General features: G+C 52.4%; 1 protein-coding gene across 3 annotated transcripts in view; it reads left to right on the plus strand.

Moving 5' to 3' along the window:
• The window catches only part of SCUBE1 (signal peptide, CUB domain and EGF like domain containing 1), a gene marked incomplete at its 5' end in the record, with an annotated part of 110,271 nt that overhangs the window by 61,081 nt on the left and 33,672 nt on the right, over window positions 1-15,518 (plus strand). The window contains 3 exons of one of the 3 annotated variants that reach the window (XM_080939247.1): window positions 815-940; window positions 5,212-5,328; window positions 7,758-7,847. The exons of 1 other annotated variant lie outside the window; for it this stretch is intronic. In XM_080939247.1, the coding sequence (XP_080795373.1) occupies window positions 815-940; window positions 5,212-5,328; window positions 7,758-7,847 (333 nt within the window). The remainder of the gene's footprint in view (window positions 1-814; window positions 941-5,211; window positions 5,329-7,757; window positions 7,848-15,518) is intronic. One more of the 3 variants, XM_080939248.1, reaches the window with a different exon arrangement.

The raw sequence follows: 15,518 nt of genomic DNA on the forward strand, positions 1-15,518 counted from the left end.
ACACCTCCAGCCCAAGATTCTTTTGGTCCATAGTAGAACTACCAGAGTCTCGTCCTTTGAAACATGTCTGAGTCACTAAGGGCCCATGTACAACCCACTGGGTCACAATTACACTCTCTCTCCCTCCTTCTTCAGTGTGGTCTCTGAGGAAGAGAAGTTACCACCTCAGGGGTTTCCTTCCTCTCCCAGACAGCTTCACTCACCACGTTCTTTCAGGAGGAGGTGACATCAAGTCCCAGAGCCAATGTGCCGCAGACAGTGGCTTTCTGCCCTTTGATCTGCCTGCGGCCTCTTGATGGGCTTGTGACCTATAACCCCTAACTTGACCCTTGACCTCATAAATTCCGGAGACTCCTTGCAAATTACCAAGAAGATAAACATCAACTGGGGTCATCATAAGGAGGTTCAAGCCACTCCAGGCAGACAGGGAGGAAACAGAGCATACTCAGTGGATACAAAGGTGTCATGGAGCCATTGGCAGCTGAGAAGAGAGGTCAGATGGTCCCAACTGAATGTTACACACCCAACCCTATGACCTGATCTCAGGCAGGAGCTGTGCCTATGGGCTCAGAGAGGTCATTTGGACTTTACCACACAGGACCTGTGTGTGGTACCACACAGGACACTGTGGCAGAATGCACCTGTGGCTGAGTATGCACACACACGCACATAGACATAAGAACCCTGCCTGCAGAAGCTGACCAAACTCACCCACCATTGCACTGGGATACAAGTCGTCTCTCCACAGCCTGAGGCTTTCTCTCTTCTGCTTTTGCTGGTCTCCAACCTCTGTCTTGTCTGTCTCTCTTCTCAGAGGGTATGAACTGCATGAACAAAGACCATGGCTGTGCCCACATCTGCCGGGAGACGCCCAAAGGTGGGGTAGCCTGTGACTGCAGGCCCGGCTTTGACCTTGCCCAAAACCAGAAGGACTGCACACGTAGGTAGACGGAGGCAAATGGGACAGATACCCCCATGAGTCTCCTACCATTGCTTTGTAGCGGTGGGCCTGTCCGTGGTGCTGGACATTGGTCAGGGAGGGATCCCAGCACCCTGGGGTGGGTGGAGGATGGAGTCACCTGAGGGGCTTGGGGAAGCTGGGGGAATGGGTCATGACTTTCCAGTTTGGAGTTTACTATACCTTTATGACACCATCAACACACTAGCATTGGCTTGGGCTATCTCTAGAGCTCTAAGATCTCCTGTGGGGGAGGGGGCTATGGCTCAGAATTTTCAAAGCCCCACTTTGTCTACCAGCCTGAAAAGCCTTAGGTGACAGAAGAGTATAAAGAAGTAAAGGAGAGCGGGTGGCAGGGGGTGGATGTGAGGAAGGGGACCCAGTGCTGACAGTTTCCCAGGTTCAAAGGTCAGAACCCAAGCAGTTCAGGCACTAGAGTGCTTGCCTTGCCTGGCTTCCTTCCATCCCCAGCACTGCAAAAACCAGGCACAGTGGTGCATACCTGTGACTCTAGCACTTGGGAGGTAGAGGCAGGAGGAGAGTTCAAAGTCACCCTCAGCTAGCTAAACTGTCTCAAAAACAATCAATCAGCCAATCAATAAATAGCAAAACTCAGGGACCACTGCAGGGCTGAGCACAGTCGTGAACATATCTGAAGAGAGAAGCAGGCCAGAGGTACCATGTCAAGGCCTGCCTGCCTGCCTGCCTTCCTGGAGGAGACCTACCCCCAGGACTCAACATAGCCCAGCCTCTTTTTATTGGGGGTTTTATGGGGATAGGGTTTCACTGTGTCCCAGAACTTGCTATGGAGACCAGGTTGGCCAGGAAACCACCGAGATCCATCTGCCTCCAGAGTGCTAGGATTAAAGGCATGCTTCACCACACCCATCCCTAGATCAACCTCTTAACATGGGCATCCAGCCCTTGAGTAGGAACGGAATTAGGAAAGGAAACAGTAGTGTAAACAGTCCAAGGCTTCTGAGCATCAGATGCAACACACCTTGTGGGAAGGCAGTGGGTGGCCTTCAGGCTGTGCTCACTGACTGTGGGGATACCCAGGCTGGGTTTTCTTTGTTTTGGGCGTACTGAGGACTGAGGGGACTTCAGAAACTATTTCCAACTCAGTGGAACCAAGTTTTATCAGCTTCATGCTGGGATACAGGCTCTTCTGACTCTTGAGGATGGATGTGCTCCCGGCCACCTGGGCTTCAGCTTCTGAGCTGACTGACCCTGCTATAAAGGCCTCAGCTTTCCTTTATCCTCCAATCTGGGCAGCAGACAGCTAGACCACCATCCCCAGCCACTGTGATTTTTTTCAGCTCACTGTCCCCAAACAGTTGCAAAGGCCCTGGGGACCCATGAGCACCTGCTGTTCTCCCTGTCCCCCGGGGGCTCATGCTTCAGCCTCCTATGCTATCTGTCCATCTCCCAAAATGAAGGTGCTTTCATCTCTAGCATTTCGTGAACTTTTCCTACAGAGATGTGAACAAGTACCTGCTCGCCCTAGATTCTGGTAGATAGGAGTATGATTCCACTCAAGTCCAACTTGGGGAGCCAGTGAGTTTAGTGGGCTTATTTACAAAGCATGGGTGACCTCAAAGCACCCATACCACCGGAAGGTCTCGTGGCAGCATGAATGATGGCTTCCCCAAAGCCACAGACAGGAGCCCCACCCCCAACCTCCATCCATTAACCCTACATGTCTTGTGTATTCTATCACCGCCTCAGACCACATGTGGATGGGGCAGAATCACAAACATCTGTTTTGATGAAGAAGATGATCGCTCTTGAATACAAGGATAACATTTGACAACATCTGCCTATGGTCAGGATATGATGGGCCAGTCTTTCTCATTATGCCCAGCTCTTTCACATGGAACTGCAAAGACGTGTATGTTGGCTGTCACCAAGGCAGGACAAGGATCCTGGGCCCTGGCCTGACCCCACAGATGGATTCTTCCAAATTCAAAGAAAATACACGCTACCTGGCCACTTTCAGAGCAGATGGGGTAACGCCAGCTCTCCCAGTCCATCTGAGACAAGTGCCACACAAGAAGGCTTACCCACAAGGCTCCTCTGGGTATCTGGCTTGGCTGGAAGGACTGGGGAGAAGCCAGAGTCTGTGGAAAGCTAAGACCCCTACCCTAATCACCACAGGGTCAGAAAAAGGCTAAGCCCAGCCTAGAACATTTACTGGTCCGTGGATCCTCAGCCCCCACCCTTCATGATTAGGTAGAAAAAGCTTGATTCTAAGGAGTTGGGACAAACCCTATGGCATCCCTGAAAGGTGGATGGTCTGGTTTTGGTTCCTTCTGAGCGTGAGGCAAGGTTGAGGATGACTTGGATAACCAAAAAAAAAAAAAAAAAAAAAAAAAAAAGCTGGGTGGTGGTACATAACTTTAATCCCAGCACTCAAGAGGCAGAGGCAGGTGAATCTCAGTGAGTTTGAGGCCAGTCTAGTCTATAGAGCAAGTACCAGAACAGCTAGGGCTACACAGAGAAACCCTGTCTTAAAAAAAAAAAAAAAAAAAAAGGATGGCTTAGAAGAGCAAATCTTCAGATCCCATGCAAATCTAGACACACAGTAGTGTGTGCCTGCTGTCCCAGTGAGATGAAAGGAGACAGGAGAGTGCCTGGGAGCTCATGGGTCAGCTAGCATGACATACACAGAGGTAACCAAGAAGAGACCCTTCCTCAAACGAGGCAGAAGATGAGGATCGGCACAGAGGATCTGTGTGAGCCCAGAGCTCACTTGTACTTCAAGAATCTTGAACCCTAGAGTTGGTCAGGAGCCCAGGCTGGGCCCAGCAACCTCTAGACTAATGGGGAAAGATGACAGAACTCCATACCCCAATCCCTTAACCCTCCAGAGTCTAGGGTCCTTTCCAGAGATGAAGGACATTCCTTTATCCACCTTGGTCTTCCCAGAGCCCAGCATGCAGAGCTGAAGAGGAATGTCTGCGGGACTTTTGATGCTTTGTTCCAAGAACCCTGGGCTTCTGTCCCATGAGGGAATGCTGGGCTGGGGGAACTTGGGGCTTATCACCACCATCCCTAAGTAAAGACAGGACAGACTTCATGGAGTAGATCCTGTGGACCATCTGATTTCCCTGGAAGTTGGGTCAAGAGGACACCTCCAAGAGGCTCTGGGTGCTGAAAACTGAGATGCCAGACAGACATTTGTTCCTGTCCAGCTAGTCTCTCCCTGTCCTTATCTGCTATGAAGACTACATTTGTCCAAGGTCCAGGGGTCAATGGCTCTTGGGACAAGCGAGCCTAGAGGGTCATGATAATCCCTTCCTAAGGAGAAACATATGAGAACCATGTCTGCAGAGGCCCATTTCCATGACGTCATCTCCAGTGACTTCTCCCCCTTACCAGCCATCTGAATGGATCTACTTAGTAGGCATGACAAACTCAAACTCTCAGATCTGGAATTCGATGCTCCTCTAATCAGGCCTGGCCTCAGGCTGACTTCCTAAGTGGATAATGCACGTAGACAGAGAATGGACATCCAGCCAAGGTCTCTATGAGATATGCTGTCCTGGTGCTCAGGTGACAGCCATCTTGGCCACCTGGGAGAGACTTAGATCTTTGTCCTCTCCTGGTGGTCTCCCCACCCACCCCCAGATGGTGGCAGTCTTCATTTAAATAAACTTGAACTTATCATTTTCCTACTTCAGACTGGCTCCTTGCTCAATCCCTTTTGCATGGATGCAGGCTGATGGGGATGTGCCCTAGGTCATCCAGCCACAGGCACAGTTCTGTCTGTCCGGGCATTGCTGAGTTCCAGGGTCAGGGCTGTGAGGGAGCAGAGCTTGAGATACCTCACAACTAGGACCCAAGGCAGAGGGGCAGGGGAGGGGAGGAGAGAAGCATCGCTTTGAACTGCTGTCATCTCCCTACAATTGACCCTTTATGCCCCGATGTTAACAGGCACTTGCTCTAATGGGACCAATGGGGTTAAAGTGTCTTGCATGTCTAACCTCTCCCTTTGTCCCATGTGAGGCCCAGAGTCTGCTGCCCATTCGCCTCCAGAGACTAGCATTCCTACCTGACACCCTGAAGGGCCTGGGGACAGAGATACATCTCTGCCACCATCTGTCTTCAAAATGCTGTTCCCTAGCCACCTCAAACTTTTACTTCCTCACCCCCCAAAAATAAAAAAATAAAAATAAAAGTAACCAGTGCCTGTATACTAACAATTTCTGTTGTTCTGTTTATACACGTGTGTGCACTTTGGGACTAACTAGTAACCTGTAACTATGGAAACGGAGGCTGTCAGCATAGCTGTGAGGACACGGACACGGGCCCCATGTGTGGCTGTCACCAGAAGTACGCCCTACATGCAGATGGTCAGACATGCATCGGTAAGTAGGCACTGTAACCTAGTACCACTTTGTGCTATACTGACCCTGCAGGTACCTTGTGTGGTTTCCCCAGTCCTGGAGGAAACAGAAGGGAGACAAGAAGAAGAAACACCCACAAGGCCAATGGGCATGGCAGGCATCCCAAGGGCAGCTTCTATGAGGATTTATCTTGGGTCCCTTGGTCACATGGGACCAAGTTCCCTAGGGACATCTAGGTTGTTGGGTATCCCTTTTGTCTGCAGCAGAATGCTTCAGCTTAGGGGTATGGTCTGTCCCTAATGCACCGGAATTTTCTGACGTAGGAAACCCTTGGCAGCTGCACTGACTCTGCGTGAGCACTTGTAGTCTATGCGCTGTTGGCTGCCATGTGGAAACTGAGTTTCCTAGCACATGGCTTACTGTGAGGGTGGAGGTGTGCACCCTGCGTGGGGGGGGGGGGGCGTGCGTGCTTGGGACTGCTTTTCATTCTGAGCTGGCCGGCTCTCCCTCAGAGTTCCTCACCCTCCTGAAGTCCCTTCTCAGCAGCGCTCCTGCCCTATAACCTGCTTGGTCCCCGGAGTCCTGAGTAAGACTCAGCCACTTCCTTCTTCCAGGCCCGTGTTCCCAAAGGGCAGCTTGAACATTTGTGGTTATTTCGTGCAGTAATTACTAATACGTTTTTTCCTCCTTTTCAAAAATAATCGAAAGATTAAAAAAAAAAAAAAAAAAAAAAAAAACTAAGAGAAAAGAATTTAGACTTTGGAGCCAAATGTCTGCTTGTTAGGACCCAACATGAGCGGTGGGAGTCATGCTTGATTCTTCTTTGATACGGCCCCATTTCTTATGATCAACTTGAGGGGTGTTTCTTGGGGGACTTTTGAGTGACAGAAAGGCGTTGGGTGAACCCATGTATGTATCTCTGTCCCAAAGCGGCTGTCTTATCCCTTCCCCTGTCACTGCTCCTGGTGTCTTGGAAAGCTGGGTGCTAGACTGGGAAGGGATCCCAGGCTACCCCTCTGTGGTTGGGGCTGTCCTGCTGCCTGTGGTGGCTCTCTCCTCTGTGTGGTCTCTTCTCTCAGACAGCCATCCTCGGTTTTGTTTCACCTCATTTCTGCTGCTTCTCTCGTGATGGCCCCTGATTGCCTGTCTTGTCTGACAACTGACCTTCATTAATCATCTCTCAGAGCCAAAAGCCAAAACCAAACCAACCAATCAAAAAAAAAAAAAAATTAAAAGCCAAACCAGGTCTCAGACCAGTGTCTCTATTGCAGCCTGATCCCATCTAGAACCCTGACCTCCCTCCTGTTGCTGTCTTTTGCAGAGCTCCCTTGAGCCACTCTGGTCTCCCCTCTGTCTTGTCATTCCCATGTCCCCGTGTTCAGTCGGGCCTGCCTTGCGGCCACTGGACCAGCACAGACATCTTCGGGGGAGATGAACTCCAGCCTGGGTCTAACCCTTCTTGCCTGTTGTCTACCTCACTCCCCCTGTCTCATCTTATTTTTATTTATTTTTTAATGTCTGCTGCATGTGACAGTCCCTGCTTGGATCTCTTTCCACAAGCCCCACACTTCCTGTCCATTCCCTCTTGTTAGAAAAACCATCTCCCCACCCAGCTCCAGCCACTGTGGCTTCAACTCCTGGCCAGGATGAGAAACGGCCTGTCCCGCTTTGCTCCCTGTCACCAGGCCCAGTAAAGCGCCTTGGCACAGTTTTGTGCCCAGTGGCTAGAGGCTCCCCGGCCGGCCCGAGCCGTTTCCCTCCCGCACGCTCCTCAAAAGTGACGGATCCTTCTCTGCAGCCCCTCGTCAAGCACTTGACTGTTTAGCTCTGGTCCTCTAGACAAGCAGGCAACCAGTGCTGCCCAGATCCCTGGATTTTCTGTCTGTCCAGTGGGATCCAGCATTCCGTGTGTATGTATGTGTATGTTTCTCTGTGAGTTGTGTTCTTAATTATGCATGAGTGGCGGCATCCTAGTAACAGGGCATCTGCTGTCACAGGTACATCCATCACCAGATCTTGCAAACCTGTCCCCTCGTCCTGTGCTTTGTGTTGTACGCGCTCGAGCCACAGGGACCTGTAACCGCTTCTCTCTGTGAGCCTATGGCATGCTGTCTGCTTCCGTGTCCTCCACACGGGCTTCCTGCTCTGACCTCAGCCGCCCACCCTGCTTGTTCGCACATGGGCACTGTGTGCCCGCTGTGTCCAGGTCTGTGTTGTGGCCGCCTTCCTCATCTGCATGCAGTCCCTCCCACCCTTGCCGCCTCTTTGCTTTACCTTGAGCACACCCGCCTGGAAGTTCCTGGGATTAGCCCTTGGCGAGGGCACCGCGCTGGCCCGGCATGCTGTGTTGGCTTTGTGTGCACCACGCCAAGAGGCTGACTGTCTTGGGCAGCGGGAAGTGGGCTCTCATTAACCACTGGCTCCGTGTTTGTCCCTTACTTGTGTTCTAGAGAAGGATGAGGCTGCAATTGAGCGCTCTCAGTTCAATGCCACGTCAGTAGCTGATGTGGACAAGCGGGTGAAACGGCGGCTCCTCATGGGTAACACTTTTCTTCCACTTCCTTTGTTCTCCCTGCCCTTTTGGGTGTGTGGGTAAGTGTGAATGAATGCTGACCTGGGGGGGTCCCCGGCATGCGGTCACGTGTGACACGCCAGCCTTCGGGGAGTATGAGAGCCTGGGCACTGATGTGTGAGTGTATTTGAGTGTACAGATGCTGGCAGGGAGGTATGCTACCATGTGAGTCTGTACGTGTGCTAGCGTGTGGGTGAGTGTAAGCATGAGGATGTGTGTCTGTGTGTGAGGTGTGGGGTCTCCATTTGTTGTATGTGAAGGTGGGGAGGCACCATTGCAGATGGGAACTCGTTTTCATTTTTAAAACAGTTTGCCTTCCAGCAAACACGTTGACCTCTTTGTTTGCATATTATAGCAAAAAAACCAGAACCCATGTCTAGTGGTCTGGGAGCACAAGCCTCCTCTGCTCACATAGAAACCAACAGAAATGTTAGGCTCCCTCGGGTCAGCGTGCCACACTGAGACTCAGTGGCCCTGGGACCCTGATGGGAGGGGTTTTGTGCAGCATGGAACTCTGACCTTTCTCTTGGGTGGCATTCTGGCCAGACTGCTGCTAGACCAACCAGAGGAGAAAGGAATAGAGAAAGACCACTCTTGACACAGGGTCCTGCCTCTGTATTCCCTCCTTCCCCTGCCCATCAGTGGGTCCCTGATCTAAGTGCCAGATCCTGTACCTCCTGTACACAACAACAGCCTTCAGGGTTGTCACAACCTGCTCGGTGGCACTGGGAGGCTCAAACTTTTCCAGCTGTAAGACTGGGTAGATGAGTCCATAATTACCAGAGAAGGAAACTGAGTCTCCCTGACTTGCCCCAAGTCACTCATTACCCAGTACAGCTAAGGACCTTAGGGATCATGACCGTGTGGGTCCTGGAGGTCAGAGCATGAAGGTCTTAGTTAGAGACATCACTTACTTTATAACACTAGTGTGGAGGCCCTAGCTGGAAAGCACATAAATTCTCAGAACTTCTCTCTGAACGAGGCTCCTATGAAAAGAGTTGGGATGCCCTAGGACTTCAGACCCTAGCTGGTACCAACCACCACTGAGGCAGGTCAGCTCCCAGGTAATGTTAATAGACAGAAGATCTGGGGAATAGTAGAGGTGACCATCCTGTTTTGTTTCATGCTTGTCAGGACATACTTGGGCATCATATTCAGAGACAAGCCATGTGTGGAAAGACAGACAGACAGATGACAGACAGGGAGGAGAGCTAGAATTGAGTCAAACTGATGGTGTTGGCCTCAGGAAGGGAATGCCTTGGGAGAGTCTGAGGCTGGAGGTGGCTTGGGCCTCTGAGATCACAAGACAGGAGGGAGGACAGGCCAAGGGGGAGCACCTGGTAGGAGATAAAGATAAGGGACAGGAAACTCCATGATAGGCTAGGTGCTGGGCCACCTGGCTCCTTAGGTTGTGTACCGAGCCCTGTACTGACCAGCTTCCAGCAGAGGAGAAGGCAGGCAGGGGTTCACTAGAGTGAAGACCACATTTCCTGTTGTCATAAAACTGCCAAGATGACCCTGTGGGTTTCAGCCCAGAGCTATTATGGATGGGGTTTGTTTGAGGAATGGGGAAAGCTGGGGGAAGAAGGCGCACCGCTCAGGAAGAGACGGCAAGGGAACAGCTCTGCCCCCCTACTTCCTAACTTGCCTTTCACTCTGGCTTTCTGTGCTCTCCATACATCTAGCACAGGCTGATTCTCAGGGAGAGCATTCTTCCCTGTGGGAGCCCAGAGTCATACATCACTCGGGCAACAGCTTCTCATCGTGGGCTCCAGAAAAGATGTGCAGGATTGAGAACATCTCCCACCCTAACTGATAGAACCAGGAACTTTCCAAGAGAGAGTCTGTGCCCTAAGGACAGAGGCCATCTCCCTTAGATGGCTACAAGTCAGTTTATCCCACTCATGGTTGTGAACCAGAACCAGGACACACACACACACACACACACACAAATCCAGATGTGACACATAGAGGGACTAAACCAATTCAGTCTCCAAGCCCTTCAGCTCCTTCTTGGGACCTGCTACCCTGCCCACGCTGTGTAATTTTGATTACAAGGCTCCCAGTTTAGAGACTGGAAGTGACTCCCCCTGTAGATCACTCGTGGGAAGGTGCTACTAGCTTTCTAGGCTCAGAGGCCCACTCCTGTCAGCACCAGGCAGGACAGGGAAGGCCAACTGACCCTGGTGATAATCATACAGTAGGAGGACAATATGGTGTCTCAGAACAGAGGTGGCGCCGTCGCTGGTGGGACGGCAGGGTGCTACCCCACAGGTTGAGAGAAAGCTCCAGTGAGGCCATACTTATCCTTCTTGGGGGTGGGGAGAGAACCCTCCAGAGAGGTGGGAGGAGACTAGACCGTCTAAGGAGGCCTCCCAGCACAGGGCCCTTAACACAATCCTGTTGGCGATGGCCTTTTTGTCTTATGGGTTCTGAGTTATGATGGACGGTCCAGCCAAGGGTAAGGCACAGCCCACAGCGGTTCTCTCTCACTGGTCCAGCCCAGCACTCCCAGTCTTCCTGTCCATAGCAGACGCTCCAAAGCCAGATGGCTCACATGAGACATGCTGAGCAGCATGAGCTATGTCTCCCCTCAGTTCTTGCAGTGGTACCCACCTTCCCTGACGTCCCAGTGTCTTCAGTCCCTCTGCCGATTCTCCCCTCCCCCACAGCGCTGCTTCCTCGGATCCCCACAAGCCCAGAGGCATTTGTCCCACACCGTGAGTGCAGGCCCCAAGTCCAGAGAAGGAAGGTGAACACAGCTAGGGAGGGTTCCTGCAGATACCAAATGCAAAGCCAGTCCCCAATCACTTGAAGCTCAGCAGGTGTCCAGATTCTAGTCTGTTCTCCCAGAGGCACCAAGGAGCAGAACCCACAGCCAGCCAGTGGGGTTCTGCAGGAGCCCTCAGGAGAGCAGGATGACTGTCCCCAGGACAGCGACTCCAGCCTTGTACTCTGCCCAGGCTTCTCTGAGGTGATACTGACATGGTTGATGGATAAGGACAGGGAGGGGAGCCAGAAACATCTCCCCTGCACTATCCTAGCTGACTGTACCTCTCACCCAACCCTTGCAGGCACACATTTCTCTGCTTCCTCTTGGAGTCAGTCCAGGAATGGGTGCTCGATGCTTATAGATGTCAGAGTAAATAGGACACTGCCAAGTCTGAGAGGAGGTGTCTTAGGCTTGTAGGGATAGGAGTTGCCCCAAAGCCTTAGTTGTCTATACCTGAAAGGATGTCTTCATAAATGTTCCCACTGATGGCCAGAATGTAGGGCCAGCCCAGTGTTCATGACTCAGTGGCAGCCATTGCATAGGCTTGGCCCAGGGGACCTGGTGCCAATCTTCAAGGCCCCTGGGAGCCACATCTGCCAGGGATGTCTCTTAGCTTTCTTGGAGACATCTTTGCACTGGGACTTGCACACTGTGTACCCACTAGAGCCATCAGGAAGACGATATAAGCCCATGTGAAAGACGCGGCTAGCTCGGGGCAGCTTTTGCCAGTACCAGCTGTCACCAGCATAGGCGGCCAGAGTACAAACCCAAGAGTGAGGGACGGCTGCAGGTTTGTTCAGTGAGCAGACAAGGTGAAGCCAGCACTACCATTGGCTCTACCCTGACCTCCCCCAGGCCTGTCTCCCAGTTTCTGTCTCTGCCCTTCTACTCTCCTACTTTCCCCACCAAGGCCTCTAGAGCAAGCAGCTGAGGTAGGGGTGAGAGTTAGCTTCGTTTGTGGGCGTGTCCTGCTGGGAGGAGCTTCCTGGTGCAGCCTTCTCCAGCACAGTCTGAGGTCCCCCATGAGTGGGCGTCCCGCACTTAGCCAACCAGCCTCACAGGAGCTGGAGGTTGAAGAGAGTGGTGGACTGGACAGCACCCCAAGGTCTGCTGCATTGTGAAAGGTCCAGGAAGGGGGAGGGGGCTGGAGAACTGTGGGATAGGGAAACTAAAGGTGACAATGGCTCATACTGAGGGGTCCACACTGCCACAGTCTCAAGCCTCATGAAACTAGCTTCTCCCCACAAGTTGCCCACTGCCTGCTGGCAGCTACATACCTGCTCCTCATTTCCCCAGCCCCACACCCCACCTATCTGGACAGCCACTGTCCCTCTGGCTATACTTTCTTCCTATCCTGGGTCCCTGCCTCTGTGGGTCACCTCCTCATCACTACCCAGTGCCATACCTAGGACAGTTCTGACTGGCAAGGCTACCTCCAGCCCCCGTGCCCCCATTCACACTTCCAGCTCCATGTCACCTGTGTGCCCCTCCCATGCTCACAGGACCCAACCACCCACAGAACTCCAGAGACTAGGCACAGTTGAAAAGGATCAAGAGACCAAGCTACGCCCACCTTCTAGACACGTGGCTAGTCATCTCCCTCCCTTGGTTCAGTCAGCGTACGTCTAATGGCTGATAGGAGTTCAGGGCAATTTGGCTGTCAATTGTAGAATGGGCAGAGGTGTGCAGTCCTGCCAAGGTTGCCAAAGAGCTGCTTCTCACTACCCTGCCATTTCCTCTCTAGAATCCCAGCCTCCTCCCTGTCTCTCACTCTACTAGTGCTTAGTTTCAGGGACAGCCATCTTCCCTGGAACAACCCTTACCTCTTTCCTCAGCTCCTTGCCCCTCAGGATTTGACCTGTGTACTCTCCAAACCTTCTGAAGTGTGACCTCAGAGCCCTCTACCACTAACTACACTGCCCACGCCTGATTCCCGATGCTTCTGCTCACCAAGACCCAGCTTTGCCAGCACTCAAGTGGCTGTGTGTATTTCCCTGCCACAAATGGAAGGTGCCAGACTGGGGTCCTTCACCCCAATATAAACCAGTCTTTACCAGCATAGAGAGAGAGAGCCTACCTTCCTAGAAAGGACACGCCTGTTCCCCCATCTCCAGGTTGCCTTCTGAGTGTCTCTAGCCAAGTCCCCCTGAACTGAGCATGTGGGCCAGGGTAAGCAGACCGCCTCCCAAGTCTCTCTCAAGCAGGGTTCCAAGACCGACATGGGCGGGAGTGGTGGGGATTAGGGGAAGGGCTTCAGGTTTCTCCAAGATGGAGCTTGTCAGTAAGGATATGAAGCTGTTCGTATAGAATGGTTAAATAGAAGTTCAACCTCATATCAGGGGTTCTTCCCTCCAGTTCATTCTGGCCCAGCTTCTGCAGTCAGATCTGGCCTCCATCTTGGCTTCCCAGACACCAGCCGGGGTCACCTGCCTTCCTTGGGCTTCATTTTCCCTTTTAGGATAGGGTTGGAGCTGTGTTCCCTAGAGAATCCTGAAGGGACCCTGTGTGCAATTTCTGCTCATGCGTAGCCCGAAGCAGGCGCTCACTTACAGGCCTCTCCTCACTGTTCCCACTTTTCCTGTGGACACCAGCAGGGAATCAATCCTGCGGCAGGTCCATGGTAAGGCGAGAGTCCCAGGGCTTTGCCTAACCTTGGTCAGCTGTTACTGCTGAGTTGTGTAATTAAACATGGGATTACCAAAGATCAACCAGGAATCATAATCTAGATCCTTCCAAGAAAGCAATCTCCCTGCCCCCAGGGTCTTATAGGCTGGGGAGAAAAAGCATGCTGCCTCGAATAGGCTCTAGCCCAAGGGTCATTTTCTCTGGGGCAGCCATTGAAGTCTGAACTTGGCTAACGACAGGTCCCTAGTGAGACACATATCCCTCCAGACAGACACTGTGGCCCTCTCTGCATGGGGTAGGTGTGGGTATGCTCAGTGGATACTAGCTGCTGTTTGTGGGACTCCGCCCACTGTAGACCACTGTGTCATACACAGCCCAGAGACAGACAAAGGGCACAGACCCAGATGTCCACCAGCTGTGTGACCTGACTGTGTTCTTCCCTGAGCCATGCACAGAACAGATGTGACACTCCCACCCACCTCTCCCCCTGGGGATGAACTTCTCCTCCTGTGAGCATCCTTCATCTTCCCGGAACGCTGGACCTCACAGCTAGGGAAAGGGCAGGAAGGCCAGGACAGGCTTGTGTCTTAAAGTTCCTGCCTCCTGACTTAAGGAAAAGCCTCTGTTGTCACTTAGTATAGACAAGAAGTCTGTCCTCCCATAGGTTTTGGTCTCTCTCCTGGGTTTTTCTGTCCTCCCGCTCTTTCCAGGTCTCCTTCTGTAGACCTACCTGTGGGTTCCCAAGTTGGAGTCTGCTTTCCCAGCAACTGTGTAAACATCCCAGCCTCTTTAGCTTCGTGCAGTTCTTCTCTGTTCTCCCAGAATCCCTAGAGTTGAGATCCCTTGGTGTTCCATAAGATAGTTCCTCTAATAGTAGTTTGTCTCCCTAAGGTCTATAGCATGGGCCCTGCACAGCCAGGCCACTGCCAACAAAGGCCTCTTTGAGCCTTACCACCACCACGCTATGCTAAGAAGACAAAGTCCAGAGAGCACGTAGGCTGCCTCTGAGGCCTGTTGGATCCTCTGAGCATCATGGGCGCAGGGCAGCCCTGAGCAGTTCTAGCGTTACAAGTAGGCTTCCCCTGGGGATCTAGTCCTAAACCTCCAACCCTCTCCTTTCATTACCCTTTCTCCTGCCCTGCCCCCACACATGCATTCTACCACTCCCCGATGAGTGACAGAACAGAGCATGAGAGAGACCTTGTTCCTTATGCCCAACACAGTGACAGATACAAACCTGCCACATGATACTAATGACAGAGATGAACGTGGGATGCCCCCAGTGGAAATAGAGGAGAGACCCCCCCCCCCCTTGCAACAGCTACAGAAACAGCAGCTTTTATCTCAGAGGGAAGGGAACTGGGGGAGGGGAGTAGCCAGTTGAGGGGAGAGGGTCAGAGGTCAGTCAGTAGGTAGATGGAGAGGGCCAGTGGCTGGCTCCTTCACAACTGCTACAGCCGGTTCTAAGGCTACAAGGCAGATGGAGCCACCTGACTGAGGCCCAAACAGATGCAACCAGTGCTTGGGGCAGCTCCCCATCTGTGTCAGGTCTTCAAGGGATAGAATCAATGCTGGGTGCTGGGCCCACAGGAAGAACCTCCCATTTCCACCCCCACATACATCCCAGTCAGAGCCTCTTGGGAGAAGACAATTACACACTGTTGGCAAGCCCTCAGCGAGGCCAGGCACACACAAGTGGGAAGCAGTGTTCTAGAAAGAGGAGTCAGGTCTTTGGCTAACATCCTCCAGTTTTCAGGAGCAAAGTCTGGCATCCTAGCCAATCTCTTGTGCCAGTCTGTCACAGAACTCTTGCCGTGCTGGGCATGAACCCTGGGGTCACTCTCCTTATCCCCAGCTTCAATGCTGCTCCTCCTGGCCAGGACCGACACAGGGTTCAACTCATTCCCCATGCCCTGTGTTACCCCTTTGGGAGTAACTTCCCAAGCCCCTGCTTGCTTATCCCATCATTAAGCAGGAGACACCGTCACCATGCTGGGCCTGCGCTGATCATTGGGCAAAGGGATGCTCAAGTATGGTTCTTCCTGATATGGTGGAAGAGAGGACAACCAACCAAATTATGTCATCTTGATGGCTGGGCTTCAGAAAGCATAGGACTGTGGGCTTCTGAGCCCCAGTGACTTCATTGGCTTTAACTAAAGGGGCCACCCAACAGAAGCCAGAAAAGCAAGGTGTTAGCTTTGTACCATCTCCCCTGGGAAGCAGCTAGCTCCAGTAAGTCAG

The sequence above is a fragment of the Micromys minutus genome (assembly GCF_963924665.1).
Source record: "Micromys minutus genome assembly, chromosome: 27".
Classification (NCBI taxonomy): Eukaryota; Metazoa; Chordata; class Mammalia; order Rodentia; family Muridae; genus Micromys; species Micromys minutus.